Source organism: Vicugna pacos, chromosome X, assembly GCF_048564905.1.
Source record: "Vicugna pacos chromosome X, VicPac4, whole genome shotgun sequence".
Taxonomy (NCBI): Eukaryota; Metazoa; Chordata; class Mammalia; order Artiodactyla; family Camelidae; genus Vicugna; species Vicugna pacos.
The window spans coordinates 47,625,077-47,648,686 of NC_133023.1; the positions used below are offsets into that span (position 1 = coordinate 47,625,077).

At 42.8% G+C, this 23,610-nt stretch overlaps 1 protein-coding gene across 3 annotated transcripts in view; it reads right to left on the reverse strand.

Moving 5' to 3' along the window:
- Positions 1 to 16,558: 16,558 nt before the first annotated feature.
- The window catches only part of LOC140691969 (trafficking protein particle complex subunit 9-like), a 34,103-nt gene continuing 27,051 nt past the window's right edge, over positions 16,559 to 23,610 (reverse strand). For 2 of the 3 annotated variants that reach the window (XM_072956548.1, XM_072956547.1), the window contains one exon: positions 16,559 to 17,451. In XM_072956548.1, the coding sequence (XP_072812649.1) occupies positions 17,299 to 17,451 (153 nt within the window). In that variant the 3' untranslated portion in view covers positions 16,559 to 17,298. Of the gene's footprint in view, positions 22,155 to 23,610 lie in introns of all 3 variants that reach the window. The other variant, XR_012067575.1, reaches the window with a different exon arrangement.

Genomic DNA, 23,610 nt, shown 5'->3' on the forward strand with positions numbered 1-23,610 from the left:
TCTCAGCATGTTTCTCAAAGCCGGTTTCAAATGAAAGTGATTTGCAGTGGAAAACCGAGTTGGTGCTAGTACATCCCCATATATATGAAAGCAGCGTAGTTTTCCTAGGCCAGAAACTCTGGTTTCCCAACAAGCTATTGGAAGGACGGCCTCCACATGCATACAGATCTGAAAATTGAGCATGTAGAGAGACATTCTTTCATCCAGCATAAAAGACAGAGGGACTTCTAGACACGCATTCTCTGATTTCTTAGAATGTTTCTTAACGCTGGTTTCAAAGTAAAAGTCGTTTGCTGTAGATAACCCTGTTGGAGTTTGTGCCTCCCCTTACATATGTAAGTAGTGTAGATGCTCTAAGACAGAAGCTCTGTGTTCCCAAAAATCTAGTTTTACAACGGCATCCACACAGATTGAGATGTCAGAAGTGAGCATGTGGAGAGGCGTTCTTTCATCCAGCATAAGAGGTAGAGTGACATGTAGAAACACTCTGATTTCTCAGCATGATTCTTAAAGCCGGTCTCAGGTAAAAGCGGTTTGCAATGGAAAAGCGCCCTGGAGTTTTTGCCTCCCTTCAGATATGTAACCAGCTTAATTTCCCGTGGCCAGAAACACTGGGTTTCCAAAAACCTAGATGAAGGAGGCTTCCACACAGATTCCGTTCCCAAAATGGTACATGTGGGGAAGCATTCCTTTATCTAACCTAAACAGCAAGGCTACAACTCAAGCACTTACCATGATTTCTCAGCATGTTTCCTAGAGTAGGTTTAAAGCTAAAAGCACTTTTTGCTCAAAAAACTTGTTAGAGCTTGTTCCTTCTCTTATATTGATAGGTTGGTCAGTGCTCTTAACACCAAAATTCTGTGTTCCAACAGGGTTGGCGAAGGATGGTTGGCACAAACATTCGGGTTTCTCTCCTCCTCACTCTTCTGCTAAGGGAACCATGCAGGTTGTCTATTCTGGAAGCCAAGGAAATTTTTTTCATTTAGGAGCAGCCTCGGAGAAAACTGAGGCCTGCTTCTGCTCCTTTACCCTGCTAGATTTCCTCTTGCTGCATTTCCAGATACTCACGTGTGAGTTCCTTTAACCAAGTAATTATTTCAAGGAAAATGTGCAGGTTTCCATAAGGCCACTACTTCTTTTATATTCTTGTTGTTTTAATACCTCTCTTCCATCTCTTTATCTCCAGGTGTCTCATTTCTATGTCCTTTGGTTGGGGCTGAAGGCTAATCAGCAATACTGTAGAAATTATTGCTTGATATTACTGAACTATTTTCTTTCCATGAATATTTGAATAATCATTGGATTTTAGGGACGATAGTTTCTTTAAAAAAATTCTGGTAATTATCTTGTGGCTGATTCTGATTCTCTTCCTCTAGAATTATGTTGCTTAATTTCTGAATAAGTGATGCTTTCACAGAGCTCAAAATTCCAAAGGTTTGAGTGCCACCACTCTCCCGAAGCCTTTCAAACTTTTCCTTGGGGGCATTCAGAACTGCGTGTGTGTGTGTGTGTGTGTGTTTGTGTGTATGTGTGTGTGTGTGTCCTTCTGGAGTTAGTTTAGCCTGAAATGAGCAAAGGCAAGTACCCCCATTTTACACAAACAGCAGACGACTTTCACAATTTTATACCTTTTAAAAATATATGAACTGTAATGTTGTAGAACTTTACAAGAGGCAGTGACCTTCAGTACTGTCAGCAATGGAGGCAGAACAGTTGGAGGGACAAAAGGTGCTCGTGCTCAGTGGCTGAAGTCACACAACATCCACGGCCTCCTCTGGTTACTCTTATAGGGTGGGTGCTGTCTGCAGGCTTTCAGGGCTCTGCCCCCCTCCCCACCAAATATATATATTAGAAAAAGTGTTGAGCCTCAGTAAAAAAACAATAAAGACTTAGTAGGGGAAATTGAGTTTATTGTTTTTAAAAAGAAAAATTAGCATCCAGGTAGTTTAATTTCAGCTCCTAATAGACTGATGTGATGACATTGACAAGGATGCAGGTGTTTACCTGCAAGATCATGGGGCAGGACTGGAGACGCTGAAGCAGCAATCACCACACACAAACTTCACTGCTGTTCTTGACAGCCTTATTGAATTACTTGATTTAAAATAGACCATAGATGTTAAATATCATCATTTTGAGAAACAAGTTCTTCTGAAATCTTATATACTAATGTAACTGAATTGGATAAAGAATTAGTAAATGTGTAATAAAGTATCCAAGGAGGTAATGATTACTGAAAACACCACAAATTGGAGAGGACCACAGCATAATGTGCATATATATTTTAATGATCTGGAAGAATTAGCTCAGCAGTGTACTCAAGACATCTAGAGATGATGTCAAATGTGGTTGTCCTTGGATAGCTTTCTGTGAATGTTAGAGTGAAGTCAGGGTCAAGCACGCAAGTTTAGCTTAAAAGCAAAAGGTGAAACAGACTTGTTTTCAAAAAGCTATTGTGTCTGGGGAGAAATCATCGAATCCATGGGTCAAGGGAAGGAAAAAACCTAGTGACCACGTGACTGTTTCAGGAGCTTGTAGTAAAATGACAGTTGACAATTGTGTAAATTAGATATGATCTTGATGTCCAACTGACCCAATGATCTTTAGTCCATGTGCCAAAAATATATCAAGGAATAAATACTGATCTATGTTTTGTCAGCTCTGTTGTCCCCCCTTCAAGCCTGCATTCTGATTGGGAAACTAAGATCTTCTACTGCAGGGAGGGGGATTTTCAAAAAAGGAGTGTCCCCCAAAGGAGAAAATAAAGAAAAAGTAGATGTACACTGTAGAGACACAGGGAGATCTGTTGAGCCAGATGACACTTGCTTTACTGTCGATTAGTAGGAGGTGCAGCTTTTTGATGAGTTGGGTACCATGTTGCTGCCTTTCTCAAGGTATTGCCCAAGGCTCATGAGAAGGGATGAAGTGGGGTCAAGGAATTAGCCTCTGAAAGCCCTTTGCCATGGATGTTGTCTCTATTTTCCACTTTTAAGCTTTAGGTTAGACAAGTTGCTGTGTCTTGCTAAGTGAGCTACAGACAGTAAGTACATCTTGAAGCACACGGCTCTTTCCTCCTCACTGCAGCAGAGAACCTCTGCATTGAAGCTTCCAGAGATGTCATCAGTGGTCATTTTTCATGTTAGGAATCAGTAAGGATGCTATGTCCACATGGATGGGGAGGGTAAGATTTCAGTCTCTAAAGTGGTAATGATGGGTTGACCTTTTCACTTAAAGAGTCTCACATCAACAAATGCGGGTCTGTTCTGGACCAAGAAGAAACAAATGTTTGAAAAAGAATAGCTTGAAAGGTCAGTGGGACATGCCAGGCATCTTCTTCATGTCTTCAACTACGGGTATCAAACATGGGTTTCCTATCCTGAGTGATACTGACAATTTGTCATGCTCTGTGCCTCATGTATGCCGAAGGCTTTCCTAAATAAAATATCTAGAAATGGTATCATTCTTGATATCTGTTAAACAGGGGAAGATGAAGGAATTAAAATTAGTCCCTAATGTGCATTGATTGTTTTAAAGACATCAATTTTATAGAAACTTTTGAAGAATTAAAGAGACAGAAAATTGCAAAGCACCTTCTCCTTCTGGTAGAAAACTGTTCTGTTTTCCTTTTTTGATGAATGTGACATAGAATCAGTACTACTATTGTTTGTATTGTACTTAGTGTTAACAGAGTGATTCACAGATATTGTCCTATTTCTTCTGCGCAATGACCTCTGGGAGAAAAGATTTCCTAGTTATGCTTTTAAATGTCTATTTCTTAACTCTGTCTAAAACCAGATTGATTGAGCTCCATTTACTCAATTTAGAAGGCTGGACTGATTAATTGTGTCAGAACATTCCAGGAGGCAGAGGAAAGGAAGAGACAGGGGTTCTACACGATGGAAGCCGGTCCTGAAATGATTTGACCAGCAGTCTTATCCATTTTTCTCAAGGCTGGAAACAAAACACAACCCAAGACAAGGAAAACAGGGAGCCCATGTGACTCCAGCCTTGGCACGTAGAGTCACGGCTGTCCTCCTATGCCTTGGAGAAGAGGATGTTTTTGGTCTCTGTTCTACAATCTCTGTTTTGCTTATTCTCCACAGTGTCTTGTTTTACTGGCATATGCTGAAACTTGAGTTACATTTCATAGCATTAAAACAAAAATCAAGATCTCTTTATCATTTATTAACTATCTGGTAAATAGTTTTTGGTGAATTTTAACTTTATTATTAGGACTTACCGTGGCAATATACAATACCTAGTTCCCCAGATAACAGCAGTGGCTTACACATGCTAAACTTGAATTTCCCTCTTACATAAAGAAGTCAAGCAATCAGCACCGCAGGGCTGGTTGGCATGAAGGCCCCAGGGTCAGAGAACCAGATGCCTGTTGCTTTCAGCCCGTCAACCTGATGGCCCAAAGTGTCTGCCTGAGGGTCAACCATCAGGCCACATTCCAGGCAGCAGACAGGAGGGAAGAAAGGTGCTTCAGTTCCCTTTTGGGATGGTTCTGTGAAGTCCCTGGTAGCTTTCCTGCTTTTATCTTGCTTTAGACAGAGGGCTGAGAGACAGCTTGCTATGAGGTAAGCTCAGCTCAGGACCGGCCATCTCCCTCGAGGGGAGGGGAGGGAGGGGGCGGGGAGGCAGCACTCATCCTACACGTGGTGTAAGGCACCTCGATGAGCCGCCGGGGGCCTCCGCAGTCCGTCCGTTGCTTCGGGCTGCACTGAGCGGCTGGTAACCGTTGAGATTTTCACGTAGAGGTGCGTGTATGCTGGAACAATTGCTCGGTTCATTTAAACTAGTGGCTACCGGAGCACGTTGGAGAACACATTTGTTCTCACCTTCTAGCCAGTGACCATCCCGCCAGGTTTCTGTCCTGCTGTTCATTTCCATGTTATTTTCCAAGACTTCCGGAGGAAATGTAAGCAGCCTGATGCTCAAATGCTTTTCTGTGTGATTCCCCCCTTGTTCATTGAAGGAACTACAAATTGCCTAGAGAACAGTGGACGAAATGCCAAACCCCCATTTTTTTAAAGGTCTGAGATTTGGTGTTAGAAAATAGAAGAAAATTCCAGAAACACCCTTAAGAAACATTATTTCTTTCAAATGTGATTTGGAACAACAAAGGACAATATATTTTATAGCACAACATTTAAGACAACTGAATTGGCAGTAAGGTCACATAATGAAATGTCCAACAAGTCTTTTTATTTCTCCTGGAAATTCCTTGGTTCTTGGTGTAAATTTTTAATAATTAATATCAGTTTTCTATTCTTTCTCTTCCTGTAGTTTTAGAGTTAACGTGAAAATAGCTTGTTGTGTCACTGAGGAAGCCTCCTGGTCAGCCTTCTAGCTCGTGTGCGTTTCGGTGGCAGGTGTGCTAAATAGTAGTTTTTAGGCACTTGAGGGATGCCCATCACACCGGCACTGCGGGAGCCTATTTCTCACCCACGACCAGGTGAGACCCTCCTTTCCTCCGCTGCCTCGCCCAGGCCACCGCATTCTGGTTCTTTCTCACCACCCATTTTCATCAGATTCAGCCCTGCACCAGCAGAGCAAGTCTTGGCTTCTCAAAGACCAGGAACTTAGTTCTAGGTTTCCTGTTAAAGGAAAGTGTATAAAATCAGGCAAATTGATATGACTTTTGAGGCCTCAGGATCTCTGCATTTAAAACAAGAACTTGAGTTACAATACTATTCTCCTCCACTTTTGAAATTCTAAAGCTCCACACAATAGTTATTTTTAATTAGCTAAAATTTTTTCTAGAATATATTTTCCTAAGATTCACAAATATCTGTTAATTTATATTTAAAGATGTTATGTTTAAGAAATTGAATGATTATTTACTTTTAAAAAGGAATTTAATTCAAGAAATATTTGATACTGAATGTTTACTATGAGTTCAAGTATGTAAGCTTAATTTTTGTGGTACTGTCGATAAACCACACAATGTGAGAGATGTGGGTTAAGGTTTATCTGGGGCAAAACGAGGACCAGAGCCCAGGTGACAGCATCGCCGAGAGCTCGGATGAACTGCTCTGAAGAGGAGGGGGAGCTCAGCATTATATGAGATTTCAGTGAAGGGGGCTGTGCGGTCCAGTACACGTTTAGGCAGAGGCTGCTGCTTATCGAGGAGCAGGTGTCTCTGTTAATGATTTTAGTGCTTTTCTAGATAGGAGGAGATGCAAGAATTTGGGCTCATAAGATTTCCTGAAAATGTCTAACTATCTGAAGGCTTTTCTGCCCATTTTCCAAGAGCACAGAGCACCCCATTCCTGATCTCCACCCTTAACTATTTTCAGAGGGTGTTGAAGGTCAGCAGCTGCAGTGGCTCATGACAATCAAATCAGAGGCAGATGACAAGTGCCAATTTTTAGTTGACAATATGTATATATTGTAGGAAAAAATGTTACTTTCCAACCCTACCCGTGTTCTAGTTTTAGTTAGAGATCAACGGATAACTGTGTTAGATGACTTAGGTCAGATGAGGGGGCGAAGGAGTCGTCTCATGAGCCGGCCAGTGTTCTGTCAGCCTCCTTGAACACATTCAAATTTCTTTCTGTTCAAACAGCATGCATCTGATTTTGTGAAGTTTGGAGCCTGTCCTGAGCACATGGGGTCTGGAGACGGCCCTGTTCCTGTGGTCTTTGTTTATTCTGTGAATTATGGTGTGAATATTTATGTGCCCAAGCTTCATCATAATTTCAAACTTAAAGGATTTACATATGGGAGATGGATGCCAAGTTCTGGGAATAGACCTTCTGGATAACAGCCAGGATTGGTAAAAAGTAGGGAGAATGGATACAGCCTTCAAAAAAGAAATGCAATTTTACACTTTCTGGCAGATAAATTAAAGTGCTTGTTGGGATTCTATCAGGAATGTTTAATTGGGAGACTTGCCTCCCATTTTCATGAAACAAAATAATTGTATTATTTGTTTAGTGCCTACTGTCTGGCAATGAAGTAGCCCCTTTTCATATAGTTTTATCATTTAATCTCCACAAAGAGTCCCAGGAGAACACACGTGTCACAGGTGAGGGAACCAAGATCATCCAGGGTAAGTGGCAGGAAGGAAGACCGGCTGTAGAGCTTACCCTCCTTCAGGCTGAGACAAGGACACCAAGGTTTATTGACAAGCGTGTTGCTTAAGTGGTTTATTTAATACTTTGCTTCCTTGATGAAGTGGATCTCTTGAAATTGTTTATGTCTGGCTTATCTTCCCCTGTCTCTTCTGCCTCAGGTCTTCTCCTCGTAAGTAATATGAATTCAGCCTGAACTGAGTCAGGAAAACCAGAAAATTAAAAATTAGCCCACACAAATGTCTGCTCAGTCCTTGTAATTCAGTACTTCCTAAAACTCCTAGAAATGCAAGGAAGGTGTGTTACCTCGGGGACTGAGAGCATTTGAAGAGTGAGAAATGTAGTGTGATCTGGTAAAGGCACAGGCTCTATAGACAAAGATCCGGGTTTGGATCCTGGCTCCACCAGGTACTGAAAACATGACCACCCATAGCCTCAGTTTCTTCATGTGTTAAATGGGCTGATGGAGCTCACCTACAAGTGGTCAGGTCAAAATGAGATGGTACAGTGACTCTCAGGCAGAATGCTTGGCAAATTGCTGCTTTATAATCTCTTCTTAGGTAATTCCGTTGTCCATTGGCTTGCGAATACCTCCTCATTTGGTTTAAAAAAATAGCATGCCTTAAGAATTTTAAAAATAAAGAATGAAGATTTACTGATTAATGCTCGGTGTATTTTTATGGGTCATTTACTAAAAAAAAGCAGGAGTTCTCTAAAGAGAATTTATTCAGTGTGCCTAGAATATGATTCAGTTAAAAATGATTTTCCTTTAAATCCTTTTCAGAAATTTTCTGTGATTTTTTATTGAATAGTAGTTGAAGTTTTCTGAGGAGCTGTTACATTTTGAAAAGTTTATTCTAGTAACAATTGATACATTAAATAATTGATTCATATCCCTGGACAGCATAAAGCCCTGGTTTTCTTTTTTAATATATATAATTTTAGGGGTTAGTTCTTTGACATTTTATTGGGTAGAAGTATTTAGTATTTCCATTTTGCAGGCAGAGAAGATGAGTCATACGATACTCATTATACAAGAGCAGCAGAGGCTGATTAATTTGGGCAGAGGAGGAAAAGTGTGTGGAGAAAAAATCCTTGATTCTCAAACTGGACAGATTCTGAGGTGCTGTGCAGCTGAAACGGTTTTGATTTTGCTTCTGGGTTGTCCTAGGTTTCGGCGCATGTGCCTGGAAAGGTCTCTCGGGCAAAGATGCTAATTTAAGAAGGTTGTCATTCTAAATGCTCTTAAGAGGATTAAGCAAATTCCACAGCAAATAAATGAACATGTGTGGAAGGTTTTCCACCCTCATGTAATTTCCAGAAAACAGACATGATTCACTTGTTATACCAAACACACAGGTATGTTAATGAGCCTGGCTCACATGACTGGACAGCTCGGAGGGAGCCTCATCTATTGGCGTGGGTTCCGCTGCAGGAACCGCACCTGGAGTTTTAATTAGAATTTATTTCCAGCGAGTGCTGCTCCCGCCTTTTTCTCCCCAAAGTACGGAAGCGCCCTCCTTGCCTGGCCGTTAGTGTGCAGAGCCCTGCGGCTAACACACTCCCCTGATCATCAGGAGGGTGATGGAGACAGTTTGCTTAGAAACACTTAGCTACACTCGCAGCGGGGATCATCAGTCACTTCTGTGTGTTCACGTCCACGTGCAGGGGAGAAAATCGACTTTTGCTGCCGACAAACGCTAATTGACCACCAGTTGTTTCAGAGGGACTGTAATGTTGAAAACTGGAGTCCCTTTCATTTTTATATGTTGGATGCAGACAAAGTGCACAGCGACACCCCCACTGTCAGTACACCCACCAGGGAGGGGGTCGGAATTTGGATCTGCATGTTTTAGTATTCAGATCCTGGCACTGGTCAGCTTACAGTGTTCTCGCTGGGTTTGAGAGACTGTTTCTGTAGTGATTTCTTTGGTTTCCGATGAATTTGCACATCCATCTCCTTCAGTCGAGTTCTGATGCGTTCAGATGGGAGGAGCATGTGAAATTGGGACGGGCAGAGAGGTGCAAAGAAGACTAGCCACCATCTGGTTACCTGTCATTTTTTATGGGCCAAAAAATGCTTGTCTTGTTTTCTTTTCTCCTCCATCCTCCCCTTCAGGTCAGGGAGTCGTCTTCAAGAATTTCTTCTTAAAATATAAAGTAATGATGAAGGCAGTGTGTCTCTTTGGTTGATTTCATTTGACTTGGGTTCATTGTTAAAGATTTTGCTGGTGAGGTTTTTATGAGCCCTTAAAAGCTGGAAGAGCAGCACCACCAAGGAGAGAAAGTCAGAGAAACGAGTCAGTGGCCCCTGTGAGGTCTAGGGGACGAGGGCAGGAGGTGGGGCAGAGACAGCACCGTGGCCTCCCCTGCAGCCCTGAGGCCAACGTGCGCATGTAAAGCCAGCGTCTCTTGTCGCCATGTGTTCTACCAGGACTCCCACTAAAGGAATGCGTGGAGATTTGGGGAGGCCTTACCTTTTACCCTCTTGTCAAACATCTTTAATGCTGACTGTATTTATTCAAGATGACACAGAGATCACCTGCAGAGAGTGAGGGAGCCGTGTTTGCTTCCTGTCTTGCCCGCCCCAGGCTCACTCATCGGACACCTGATTCTTACAGGCACTGCAGTGCCCGTGGGGGGAGCTCTGCTCTGTGATTGGAGCTCTGCTCCTCGGGGAGCTGGACACGGGAGTGCTCACATTGGAGCCGGTCGCACCAGCGCTGATTCCACTCCACATGGTGAGCCCTTTGTTTAAGTAGTAGAGGTGGGATCCAGAGTCTTCCTGTGTCTATGGAGTTCTCCAGTAAAGCCAACTTGGAGGAAAGAAAGAAAATGCCTACTGTTCCATGACTGTGTCCTTAGGGTTTAAAGCTCACTGGGGAACACACGTGAGATCTCATTCAGTAAATACTCTGGGGTCTTGACTCTGACTTGTCATGAATTTGGCATTCTCATAATGTTATTTCTCTTAAAATATGTCTAAGCAATCATTTTTGTGTGATGATTATGTGTGCATAAGTGTCCTGAAGAAACTGTTGTGGATGGAATTGTGGGCATCAGTGGTACCAGAAGGGCTGCTGGCCCTGGGGGCTGCCCGAACTCCACACAATTTGTTACCAGCAGTCTTTCAGATTGCATCTTATTCCAGAGCTCACCGGGGCTCCCATCTCTCACTATGTGTCTTGAGAGAATATTTGTTCAGAGGGGAGGTGACAGGGTGCTTCCAAGTCTGGGTTCTGGGGTTCCCTGTCTAAAGGTGGCACTAGCACAAATCCTTTATTCATGGAGTAATGAAGGCCCCCAGCCTCGTGGCTAATTGGGCCTCCCTGTCCTTCTTCATGTGAGGAGCCGGAGGGCTTGGGTAAGGCCCCCAAACCTGTTTTTGGTGAGCTTTCAGCCCTATCACACCACCTGGGTTGTCCCGTTTCAGTCACATGAGTTTGATTTTTACTGGTAGCTGTGACTCCTGGACAGTGCCTGGGACTTCCAGGTTTCTGCTACAGTAGGAACACTGAAGAAGGTTCACCCTGTAAGGTGTGTTCGGGGGCCTCGGGGACAAGTAGGGACCCACGGACAGATGTCTGGATGGGTGGCGATCAGGCCCGAGTCTTAGAAGAACAGAGATTCCATTACTGTTGTAACAGTGAACTTAAGGGAGGAATTCGGGAAGGTCTGATGCAATTGAGATTAAAAATATTATCTGGTTTTTATTGTTAGCAGTAGTGGTTTTTAACCCTTAGACCCAGTGCCCGCTTTTTATAAGAAATTATTTGTAACCTTTCTTTTTTGGTGCCCGGAATTGAACATCATAGAAAGTGTAACCTAAGTATAAATATGATAAACAAATAGGTAGATGGAAAGATGGAGTACCTAAGTCCTTATATTATGGGGTATTTTATATTCTATGCTAATTAGTGACCTCTTAGGACAAAAGGCACATACAAAGGAAGTCACTGACAATAAACTATTTTTCCAAGCCTTACCTAACTGGGAAACAAGTGGCTTCAAAATGTTAAAACACCTTCCAGGCCCCGGGGAAAACTCCTTGTCAGAGTTACACTTGCTGATGGTGTCCTGTGCTAAGTGCAAGCAAATGCTGTTCGGAAGCTGCCCGGAGGCCGACTCCGGGGATTCCTTCTCCGTCGCAGCTGTGAGGGAGTCTTGCCTTTCCTGTCCACAACTACAGAGGCGATTTTAAATCTCTGAAAGCTGCCATACCAGTGTATATCACAACCCCCCAAGATATGTTGAATAAAGTAGAAAACTTTAAGTGTCTCCTTTAGGATAGAAATAGGCTATAAAATAAATCATGATTTAAAAATTCTAGTGCCCGAATAAGTGCTACATTACACTGGCTGCATTATTATGTTAGACAACTTCATTACCGCTTTTCATACCACATATTGTAGTTAGATTTTATTTATTTTTTTTTCTTAAAAAAAAATCATATGCTGCACTCTTGTGTCAGAGGTGATGAGCAGAGAGCAAGTGTAAAACCGGGAATCGTGATGCTGCTCAGTCTAAGATCGGCTCCGTCACTGCACAGATCCTCTTAACTCATTTTACTGCACTTTTTGGAATTACATTTTCACTTGGAAAAACCCCTGTGTCAGTTAGATTTGTTAGTAAAACAATTCTTTTTCTTACCTAGAGCATCAGTGATGTTTTCAGGATGATAAAAAAAACTTGCCCATGGCATTTAAACAGTTGCTTTTTCTCGTAATTCATGGCTCACGGTCTCGTATTTGTCACAACTGGAGAACTGTGCTTTCTGTGTGCAATCTCTCACTGCTTTGGTGACGCAGGGACACGTGTCATTACGGGATGGAGTATGATAGTAGTTGTTTGCATTCTCTCCCTAAATCTGGAGTCCTGTGTTATGTTTTCTGTTAACTTAAAAAATATGAAGCTATTTACCTAAATAGCTAACATCGCACCAGTGATGCATATCAAATTGGTCCAACTAGGAATTCCAATATTAAATGAGATAGTAATTTCACAACCCACTATTCCAAAAATTTGGATTGATGGTTCAATTATACCAGGGACATTAGCTGTTTTAATTGAATCAATCATTGCTTTCTTCAATAAAATGTCCATTCCTTCTGCCCTTTTGGTTTATTGTTCTTCAGAGTTTCATTTGCTTTCTTTTCCAAATATATATGATTTTGGCCTTTGTCATTGAAAATCATTGCTGGTTTTGCTACCTCATGCTGGAAAGGAAGCCTTGTGACTGTTTTATAGTCACTGATTTCATGGTTGTATGAGTGCTTAATGCCACCTTGCAGGGGTGTGCAGAACTAATGAAGTGTGTACATAAAAGGCTTATTCTACACTGAGTGCAGGGTTAGTGTGAGCAGCCCACATCATCAGTATCATAATTAATCCATTACAATCATCCTGTTAATCAGTGTTATCCTTCTAACGTCTCTAGGAGAGGAAATGTAGTATTCTCAATGCAAATTTTGCCAAAATTTAGTCAATTCAACACCTTTAAAGCTTTGCTGTCAATAGGACTGTGTGCCTGGTATCCCTACTTTTGCTTCTCCTGACCCAGGACGTGGTCTCCTCGGCTGATGATCCACGAGACACTGGATTCTTGGTCCCATGGCTCTGTGTGTTCTGGGACATCTGGGGACTTCAGCACTGTTTTAGGGGCTTTGGGTCCCAACTCTTCATAGCATTGCTGAGATGAGATCTGTGGGATCACCCTGATTCTTGAGTGTAAGGTGAATTTTTTTCTAGAACCAACACAAGCCAGCATGGCTGCACTGCTTTGACCACGTGCTGGGACAGCGTGTGCTTGTCAGTTCTTGGGTTTAAAATTTTCTGTTCTAATTTCTAAAATGGGGTATATTGACAGATACACTCTATGTAAACAGAAGCTCTGTGGGGTTTTCAGCAACTTCTAAGAGTATAAGTACTCCTGAAGCAGCTAACCTTCCTCCCAAGAAGTGCGGAGCAAGCCGGCAAGTCCTGGGTGTCTGTGGCGGCCATGCTCTGCAGCCCAGGCTGCTCACTGAGGCGCAAGGAGAAAAACTTAAAAACCTACTTCCATGTTGTGTTTCACAGAATCTCAGAACTGAACATTTTAATATTTAAAGAGAGGTGATTATTTTTTAATAAATTATTTTATTTTTTTTCCTTTCTCAGTATTATTAGGTAGAATTATTACAGTTCAACTCCACATACACATATTGCATGTAAATACATGTATAGAGTACACTGCATTTTTTAGTTTACATATATGTACTAATTATTGTTTCTAAGAACAGATTAGAGCTTTAGATTTTTAAACTTACATAGTTACCAGAGGAATAAAGCCAACTACAAAAGAATAATAAACAGAATATGGTAATCCAATCACAAAGGACAGTCAGATGTGCTTACACATATTCAAGAAATCAAAATAATAGTTAGTTCATTGGCGGTCTTATTATTATTGTTATTAAATTTAGATTCCTCATAAATGAAGTCATATGGCATTATTCTTTCTCTTTCCACCGCACTTCACTTAGAATGACAGTCTTCAGGTCCATCCATGTTGCTGCAAATGGCATCTTTTATGGCTGAGTAGTATTCCATTGTAGATATGTATCACCTCGTCTTTATCCAGTCATGTGCTGATGGACATTTGTGTTGTTTCCATGTTTCTTTTTCAATGTCCCTTCTGGCAGCAATTACTGATTTTAAATATTTTCCACCTTAAAATCCTTCCTGAAGGGTATGTGGTAACAGGAATCAAAAACAGTTAAAGCACAGGGTTGTTTGTGATGCGCCCTGGGGGCTTGGTAGGAAGGTTTGCGGAAAGGATTTCAGATTCTGATCCAACGATTCCTCCTATTGTAGCCCTGCTGACCGCCTCTCTCACTGCCTGCCCTACAATTCTGACCAGTCCCTTCTGTGAATCCCACTGTATTGTGCACAAATTTTGTCCAATTGGTGTCATCCCGTAGGGACCTTCAGTGAGGCACCTAAGCTCCTGTGTAGGTTTCTTCCATCAGCCCTTAACTTCCTTGGGATCCAGGACTGTCTCATTGCCCCAAGGATCCCTAATGCCTAGTGAGAAGCCTGATACAGCTGGTACTTAACGAGCACATGGGTCAAATGGAAAAACGTGATCAAAGAAAAGGCTCTCGTTTTTCAGACATGCCTACTTGAGTACATAGGGTAAAATGACATCTCTTCTGGGATTTGCTGTCAAATACTTCAACAAAGGACAAGGCAAAGAACAAAGGTCTGAATAAAGGAAATACGGAAAAGTCTGTGAATTCCTTAATCTGGGTGACGGGCTTATTGTTCTATTCTTATTGATGTATACTTAAGTTATTTTATAATTTTACTACCATTAGCTGAAGAGCAAGTATTAATACGTATTAACTGAAATCCTTAGAGCTGACCAAATTTACCCCACACAAAATCCTTAATGTCCTAGTAGTCTGTCTTACAGAAATCTTTTCCCACAAAGACAAGAAAAAAGGGAGACAGATCCGTGCAGTATTTCCACGTTGTCAAGAGACCCAAGACCGACACAAAGTAAGAGATTCGAAAAAAGATAAAGAGGCTGAAATCAATGTCTTGAAAACCTAGCCAGGAATTCTAAATGGCCCAACTTAACTAACCTCAGCACTGCCGCATCAAGAAAGGGGTAAATAGCACCTAGTCGAATTTTTTTTTAAATAAATAAATAACGACCCAGTTCCTACCACAGGCAATTATGATAAGACTGAGTATAAATTCTAACACCAAATAGTGTACAAATTATAATTTCTACTTGATTCAAACTGCTTCTTCTTTAAAATCTGAATTCTTTTATTCTTAAGACATATTTGTGGCATATGACCTAGTGATAAAATTTTCAACCGGCTTGTATTCAAAAAGTTCACCAATGTGAGAGTTTATTACATCAACTATTGCTTTTTGGGAAACCCATGTGCCTTGTCACTCTCTTTCATAAGATTTCCTGTGGAAAATTCAATCCCTCATTCAGGAAAGGGCTGAACAAACGGTCTGATGGAAAATCTTCATACACTGCAACACAAGAAAATGAAAATGACTGTGAGCAGCCCGTGAAGCCGGCAGACACACACAGCGCATTGCTGTGTTCCCGCCTCGACTTTCTGTAAGCAGCAGGGAAAAGGTGCATCTCAAGAAATAGTCATAAACACTTTTCAGGACCTGAGCACACAATTTCACTTTCCGGGTTTAGTGGGCTTCCATTTAATTCTATGAGAAGTGTTTAAAACAACAGAACAACAGCTGAGATAGGGTTTAAAGTAACTTTTATGTCTTAGTGAAAATAAAGCCAGCTGATAGTTATCATTTTTAGATTATTTGATCTCACTCTCCTACTTTACCTCTCCAACCACCTCACAAAATGACGGTGAACGTCCCCTCCTGGGTCAGAAGGCTACGTAGAAAGTACCAATCACATGGAGGTGTGCTTTGTTGTTTTATTTTTCAAAAGACACATGTTTCATTCATGTGACTTAATAATTAAGATCAAGAAACAAACTCTATTCAATAAATATTAGCCAACACATGTCGTCATAGCTGCTCATCAGGTTTGGCCCCATGTTACACACATTTACATGAACATCTGCCATGTGCTGTCATGGGACATGGTGAGTGGGGACAGAGTCTCTGCTCTCACAGGGCACACAGCCTGGTGGGGGGCCGGTGTTCAATCATTGCCATTTTTTAATGTACTTACAAATTATGGGAAATGCTATTTAAAAAGAACAAAATGAGTCAATGAAAGAGAAAAATACAAGGACTGTATTTAGGCTGAGGGAAGACAGGGAACCTCTTTGAAGGGTTGACACTCCACTGAGACCCAAAGACAATGCCGGTGCTGCAGGTGAAGGACAGGGACACACTGAAATAGGGCTGATATCCAGAATATACCCAAATCTCTTTAAACTCAACAAGAATGAATAACCTGATTAAAAAATGAGCAAAATGCCTGAACACACACCTCATCACAGAAGGAATCTAGATGCCAAAGAACTCTATGGAAACATGCTCCACAGCATCTGTCATCAACGGGATGCAGACTGAAACAGCGAGGTACCACTGCACAACTGTCAGAACTGCCAAAACGCAGAACACTGACAGCACCGAATGCTGGTGAGGACGTGGAGCGACAGGAATTCCCATGCATTGCTGGTGGGAATGTTAAATGGCCCAGATACTTTGGAAGACGGTCTGGCAATTTTTTACAAAACTAAACGTACTCCTACCATATGATCCGGCAACTGTGCCCCTTGGTGTTTACTCGACAAAATGGAAACTTATGTCTACACACAAATCTGCATACAGATGTTAATAGCAGCTTTATTCATAATCACCAGAGCTCAGAAGCAACTAAGCTGTTTTCAGTAGGTGGGTGGATAAATAAACTGTGGTCCAGCCAGAAAATGGACTATTATTTGGTGTTAAAATGGAATGAGTTATCAAGGCATGGAAAGACAAGGAGGAACCTTAAATGCATATTATTAAGTGAAAGAAGCCAATCTGGGAAGGTTCTGCAACTGTCTGATTCCAACTGTATGGTGTTCTGGGAAAGGCAAAACCACAGAGACTAAAAGATCAGTGGCTGTCAGAGGCTAGAGGGGAAGGAGCAATGAATGAGGTGCAGCACGGAGCATTTTTAGGGTCACTAAGACAGACTACTCTATATGAGGCTGTGACGGTGCATACATGTCATTGTACATCTGTCCAAACCCACAGAGTGCACACCACCAAGTGTAAATCCTAGTGTCAAGTATGGGCTCTGGGTGATGATGACGTGTCAGTGTAGGTTCGCCCATTGTCGCAAATGCACGCTCTGGTGCAGGCGTCAATAGTGAGGAGGCTGTGGGGACAAACTGCAGTTCATACACCCAATCCAGCCCCAGGCACCGCTGTGAATAAAGCTCTGCGGGTGTGTGGATTGTTCGGCCGCTCTGGCGTCTGAACAGCAGAGCTGAGCAGCTGCACCAGAGATCAGGAGGCTTGCAGACTCTGAAATACTTACTTCCAAGCCCTTGACAGAGAAAATTCTGCTCAGCCCTGTTCTACACGAATCAGAATTCACCCTGATGAGACAGGACAGCAGGGCCCAAACCAGGCATGGTTAATGTGACTGAAGCAATGTTTTAGTTCCAACACCTTTGCTGAAGTCCTGCAGGTCCAGTGACAGAATGTAGCCAGGAAGCGTCTGCAGGAGGAGTCAGTAGCAGGTCTTCCCGCCAGGCTCTGGGATGCCGGGGGCCGCGCGCTGCACGGGGGCCACCCGCCTGAAGAAGGCGGACTTGCAGTGGAAGCCGATCAACTCATAGAGCTCGGAGAGGATGCTGCACTGCTGAATTCGCTCCTCAGAACGCTGAAGCACAGGGAGAAAAGCAACAAGCATCTGAACGAAACATGTAAGTGAACAAAGACCCAGAATAAAAGTTTTCCCTTAAAACAGAGACCCGATGACACAGGAAGGAAGAGGAAGGCTGACTTCGTGCACTGACGGGACCGGATGCAGAAACGCAGGGAAGCAGCGCAGTGCAGATGCTCCAGACCCCCTCCGGGCCCCACCTCTCCGCGTTCAGCCTGTCCTTTTACTAGAAAGGCCTGTATTCCCTGAAACAGAGGAATCTGATAACCACACATGAGAAACAGAGAAGGGAAAGAGGAAAAGGAAGGGAAAGTAAAGGAACAACAGTTCATCTAGACCCTAGGGTTTGGACGGGACTTTCACCAAACACACAACTTCTCAAAGCACAGAGCACACAGTGAGAGGCTGACAGAGTGACTGCGACTTCTGCTCCTTAAGCAGCAGCTACCTGCCAGCACACGCTGCGCCCCTTACTGAATCATTACAATCATCTCAGAAACGATTATTACCCCGGCTCACAGGCAAGGACATCTGAAACTCGGGGAGGAATTATTATCATCCTGGAAAAAGTCCCCTGACCCAGAAGTGTCAGAGCCTCCAGTAGAACCTGGACTAAAATGCTCCGGTTCACCACAGGCCCTGAGGCTCAGGCTGAGGCCATGTCAGGTCTGCACGGGCCCAGAGCATGAGTCTGTGCGACAGGGAATGCTCCCACTTGAAGTGCCAGGCCAAGACACTCAAGAACCTATGAAATGGAACCAAATCCCCAAACTAATTTCCAACCGACTGCCCTGTCCGGGAGGACTGCTCGGCACATCTGCGCTGTCACCTGTGCACAGGCTGAGCAAGGGGCCCAGAGAGTGGCATGACGTCCCAGTGGAAGTGGCTTGGAGACCACTTCATCACAGGAGAGACTCTCCCAGATTCCAACGTTAACTCTCCATTCCATTTCCAACTGGAAAGTAAGTTTAGACTTGTTTTCCTCTCCTAGAAACAAAGAGAGTGGTAACATCAGCAGGAAACTCAAGACAGAGGAAGTCTCCTGGCCATCTGGAAGGATAGGCCGGGGAGGGAACAGAGACAGGGATCAGAAAGACCCGATTTCCAGTCCAAAGTCTGCACGTCACTCGATTTGACAGTTACCGTATTAATACAGGTGATAAAATCTAATTATGATTCTTGGGAAAACTAAATGAAATAACGTATGCCACTAGCATAGGTCTAAAATCCTCCATGAGTATTCCAGAAATGGACGTGATCGTGGTTAGTTACTGTCTGCCAAGTCTTGGGTGCTAAGACCACATCAGCCAGCCAGAGATGTGACCGAGAATGCCTCACCAGCCAGCAGCCTTCTCCAACTTGGAAACTCATAGTATCTGAAGAACAGGCAGTGGCGGATGCTTTGGGACACTCTGGAGGTAGCACTCCAGTGATGACATTAAAAAGCTGTGGAGAATTTAGAGGACCATGCAGTTCAAATACAGAATACACATTCCATGTCTACCCACATTGATCTCTAGCTATGATGATTCAGAGAGGAAATACATATTCAAACTTACAACAATTTCCCACATAAGTGCATCAAAACTATTTGGAAAGAATGTAACTTTCTTTAGATCACAAAGCGGGGATTACAAGGTTTGTTCTAAGAGCCCTACTTGTAAAACATCTGCTAACATAACTGGGTCCACTATCAGTCATCAACATTCGAAGAGAAGGATGGAAAAGAACAAAGCCAAGCTAATATACTCCAGTCTTTTGTTGGGTTACGATGTCACAGAGGAGATGGACAAGTCATCAAGGAGCCACTCTGCCGTGATCACGGAGCCGGGGAACGGGATGGGCGGCAAGATGTATGACGCAGCTGCAGCTGTGCCCACGCTTCTAGGCAGGTACCCAAAGTCACCTCGACAAGGTGTCAAACGCTTGTGCCCACGTCATCATCACCTGACATGTATTAAAGAGAAATGAAAACCTATAAACGGCCAATACCCTTGGTGGGTACACTGTCCAAAGAGCAATGTCACAGTTTGACAACTGACCATCTCAGTTCCCTGGGATTCATTCTTGGAGAACCTTAAAAACCACTCCTCTGTCCTCAAGAAGTGCTGCCTACTTGCCCTATATTTGGCTCAGGGATACAGCACGTTCACGTGGTCTTTAATGTCTGCACAGCTTTGATTGTATTTCTCCAGGTTCACTTGTCCATTCTGAAGAGGCCTGAGTTAAGTCCATCCTCTGTAAGATCAATTCCCTCCAGTGACAAGTCATCGAGCCTGCAATTAAAAGCCAACTGAACAGGACTGTCCTCAGCTAAAATGTTCACCCACCCTTCACTGCTTTCTTAATCTCCTCTCCTGGCTAATTGCAACAGACTAACACCTCCCTCCACCCAGCTCCCCAACTATGACAAACAGAAAGTAAGGTCCATCAAAGAGGAGACAACTCCATAGTCACCTCTGAATTCCTAGCATATAGTAATGACAATAAATAGAACTATGATTATGGCTTCTTTCCTTTAAAAGCTTTCTGGTTATTTAAATGAGACCTTGGAAGAGAGGTGTTTGGGTCCAGTATCTTGATCCAGAAGACTCTGGAGGTCTTTTTTGGAATGGCTGTTCACTGATTCATTCAAAACACAACTTCTCATTCCTGGAGAAGCTGTGATTTTCGGCCAGGAGTTTGTGGTCACTCTCATGCCAGAACAGCTTTAAACTAAATCCTTACCTTGGATTTGTTATTTTCCCCTGTTCCAAAAAAAATTGACTTTCCTTATTTTCTTGCCTTGAGGAATGTTTTTTTTTCTTTCTTTCTAATTCACCCTTTAGTAAAGCAGGCTTCTCAGGATGTGCTTGGCCTTACATAGGAACAGCCATCCAACTCCCAGTGTCAGAGGCCTGGGGCTCACCTCCGACCCTCATGTCAGGGCAAGTGAAACTCAGTTCAGGAGCCAACCAGCACCCCGGGGATTCTAAGGCTCGTGTATCTCCGAGAATTTCTGCTTTCTGGTTTGTCTTGGCTTCTGAGGATTTCCCCTCACTTTCTTGACAATTATCTGTGCAGCATGAAAGATGAGGAAGGAAGGTTTTATTTCTTAATCAGCATTTTAAGGAACTTGTGTAATGAAGGTTTTCACAAGTTTCTAGAATCCTCCATTGCCAAGACAGAAAACACACTAGATATTTTCTAAATTTAGGAATCATGTGCATTTTTTCTTTGCTTTAGTTTTCTTAACTGCTAACAGACATTTTTTAATTAAAAAAAATATGGCCGCTAATAGGATAGAACATTGAAGGGGCAAACAAAATTAAAGGGCAAAGACAGAAAAATGATAAGTACTCTACAAAGTTAATAGAATACATACACTATGGATCAGATCAGCAATTCTCAGCAACAGCTAATTGAAACATGACCATGAGGTAAAACTTCTCTCCTGTCAGGAGATGGCCAACAGAAAATTGAATTAAAACAACAAATTAAAATTCTAAGTCTGGCGAGGTATAGAAGGCTACCAGCTACATGTGTCTTCTTCTGGAAAGGAGGGAGGCTCACCAGCCCTTTACTGTGGGGCCTGAGCCCAGGGGAGGGCGGTGAAGTGAGCTCTGTAAGTACCCAATTAGCAAAGTGAGTGATGAATAAAGAGACGTGAGCTTTAATGACAGAGATGATACTACTATTCACTTGTCCTGTAAAGTATGTCTTCACGTTCAGTGATCAATACCTCGGCGTCCTGAGGGATTGAGATTATAGGAAAATGCACAGCCCGGGCCCAGACCTCCTCTTTGAGCTCGTGACACTGCACTTAGATGTCTCAAGGGCACCTCCAACTCTACCTGCACAGAGCTGACTTCACGGATCTCCTCCCATAGCCGTCCTGCCCAGGAACCCTGGTCGGGAGGGGAAGGTCTCACTGCCTCTTCCAGCTCAGGCCCATCACTCACAGATGGGCCTGGACCCCTTCTTCAGGGCCCAGATTTCCTCAGTCACTGAGTCCCACCACCCACACCTGTCCTACCAGGTACTCACTGGCACTCACTCAGCACTGACTCTGTGCTGGGGTCCATGCTGCACACTGTGCACACGTTATCTCACTCAATCTCCACAGCAGTCCTAGGAAGTTGGTACATCACTGCTTCAATTGATTAGATAAATTGTTTCACTTCCTTGAGTGCATCGTTCAAAGTGACACGGCTACCGAGCCAAAAACCTGGGACTGAAAACCACTTGAAAACTGAACACTGCTACACCTCGCAGCCACCCTACTCTGACTCATCACATCACCTCCTGCCGAGCCTACTAAATGTTTGCAAGCATTTTACAAGCACAAAAGTGATCTACGAGAGCACCCCACTCCCCTACTTAAAATCTGTCAATGACGGTCCACTGCCCTTAAGGGAAAGCCCCACCGCGCCTGAGCACAGCCCAATGGCCCGGCGTCCTCGTTCCCTGAGCGGCCGCGCTGCCTCACCCACCACGCAGCTCTACACGTGCCGTGTCCAGGACAAGGATGCTGACTCCGTACAACCTGGGGCTCTTCTCACTCGAACAATGATCACCCTCTTCAGTGGTCACCCTCTTCAGTACTGACTCTCAGAAAAATGTTTTCTCTGGATGAATCAATATCTTTTTCCTTACAACTTCCAGTCATTGATAATGAGCTTCCGCCAAAAGAGAGAAGAACTATTCCTCAGTCTCCTTATCTGAAAAGTGGGAATAACAAGGAAATATGTGAGGTTTTAAGAGAAATAATATTCATGTGAGGCTGAGTGACAATTCCCAACATACACTAAGCACTCAATATGTGCTTACTTAATATTAATAAGAATAGATTCCATTCCAGCAAACTTAAATCAATGTTTTATGGCTTTGTCCAACAGACTACAGACAAACTGTTGGACGAACCCCTTTGAGCAGATCAGCACAAGCGTCCTGGGAGAGGTAAGCGTTGGCTCCAGTTTCAGGGGCAGCCAACCAGCACTACGGGGCGGGGGCAGTTTGCTCAAACTCTTACATGTTGCTTGAGCATTTAGTTGTCGTTATTGAATAAAGACAGGTGTTCTTTAGTCAAAGCTCCTGAAACATAAATCTTCAAAGATTGATGCAAATTAGGTTTCAAGTACAACATTCTCCCTAGGAATTATTTGAAAATCATAGTCTTAGCTCCTCTGCACATCAAAAGGGCATGTTCTTAATGTATCTGACTATATACACTGAAAGGATTGTTTAAAAGAAATTTAGATGAAGCCATCCTAAATAAGCTCTCAGTATTATCTGCACAAAGCCCCACCCAAGGGTCTCATTTCTCACTTCCATGTAGGTGTTCAGGTTGCTTAACCTGGGTCTTGCTTTCTTATAACACGGGTGAGGGAATAGTTGTGGATAGATTTATGTAGCAAATATATACCTAGTGTATTTGCTGTGTAGGAATCCTAGAAATAAACAAATTGATATATAGTCCCACCCTTAAGAACCTCAGTCTTTCCATTTACAACAGCATTAAAAATAAAATGGGAGACACATTTAACAAAAATTTACAAGGTTTGTACATTGAAAATTTTGAAGTCTCACCGAAAAAAATTTTAAAAGATCTACATATATGGAAGACATCCCATGTTCGAGGAATGGTAGACAATATTGTTAAAAATATTAAGACTCCCCAAAGTGATCTACAAATTCAATGGAATCCCTATCAAAATTCCAGCTGTCTTCTTTGCAAAAACTGATCCCAAAATTCATATGGAAGTGCAAGGGACCAAGGTCAGCCAAAACAATCTGGAAAAAGAAGAGCAAAGTTGGAGGACTCACTTTAAATGTTACTACAAATCTATAGTACTCAAGTCATTATGGTACTGGCATAAGTTTGGATACGTAAATCTATGAGACACAATAAAAACTCCAGGGGGGGAAACTTACATTTACAGTCAGTTTTCCACAAGAGTGCCAACAACACACCATTGAAAGAATAGTCTATTCAACAGATGGAGCAGGGTCACCTGGGTATTTGCAGGCAAAAGAAAGAATCTGGAATCTTGAACCCCTATTGTATACAACAAATAAAAATTAATTCAAAATGGATCACAGAGAGAAACGTAAAATCTAAACCTATAAACTTTCTAAAAGAAGACATAGTATAAATCTTTGTGGTCCTAGGATAGG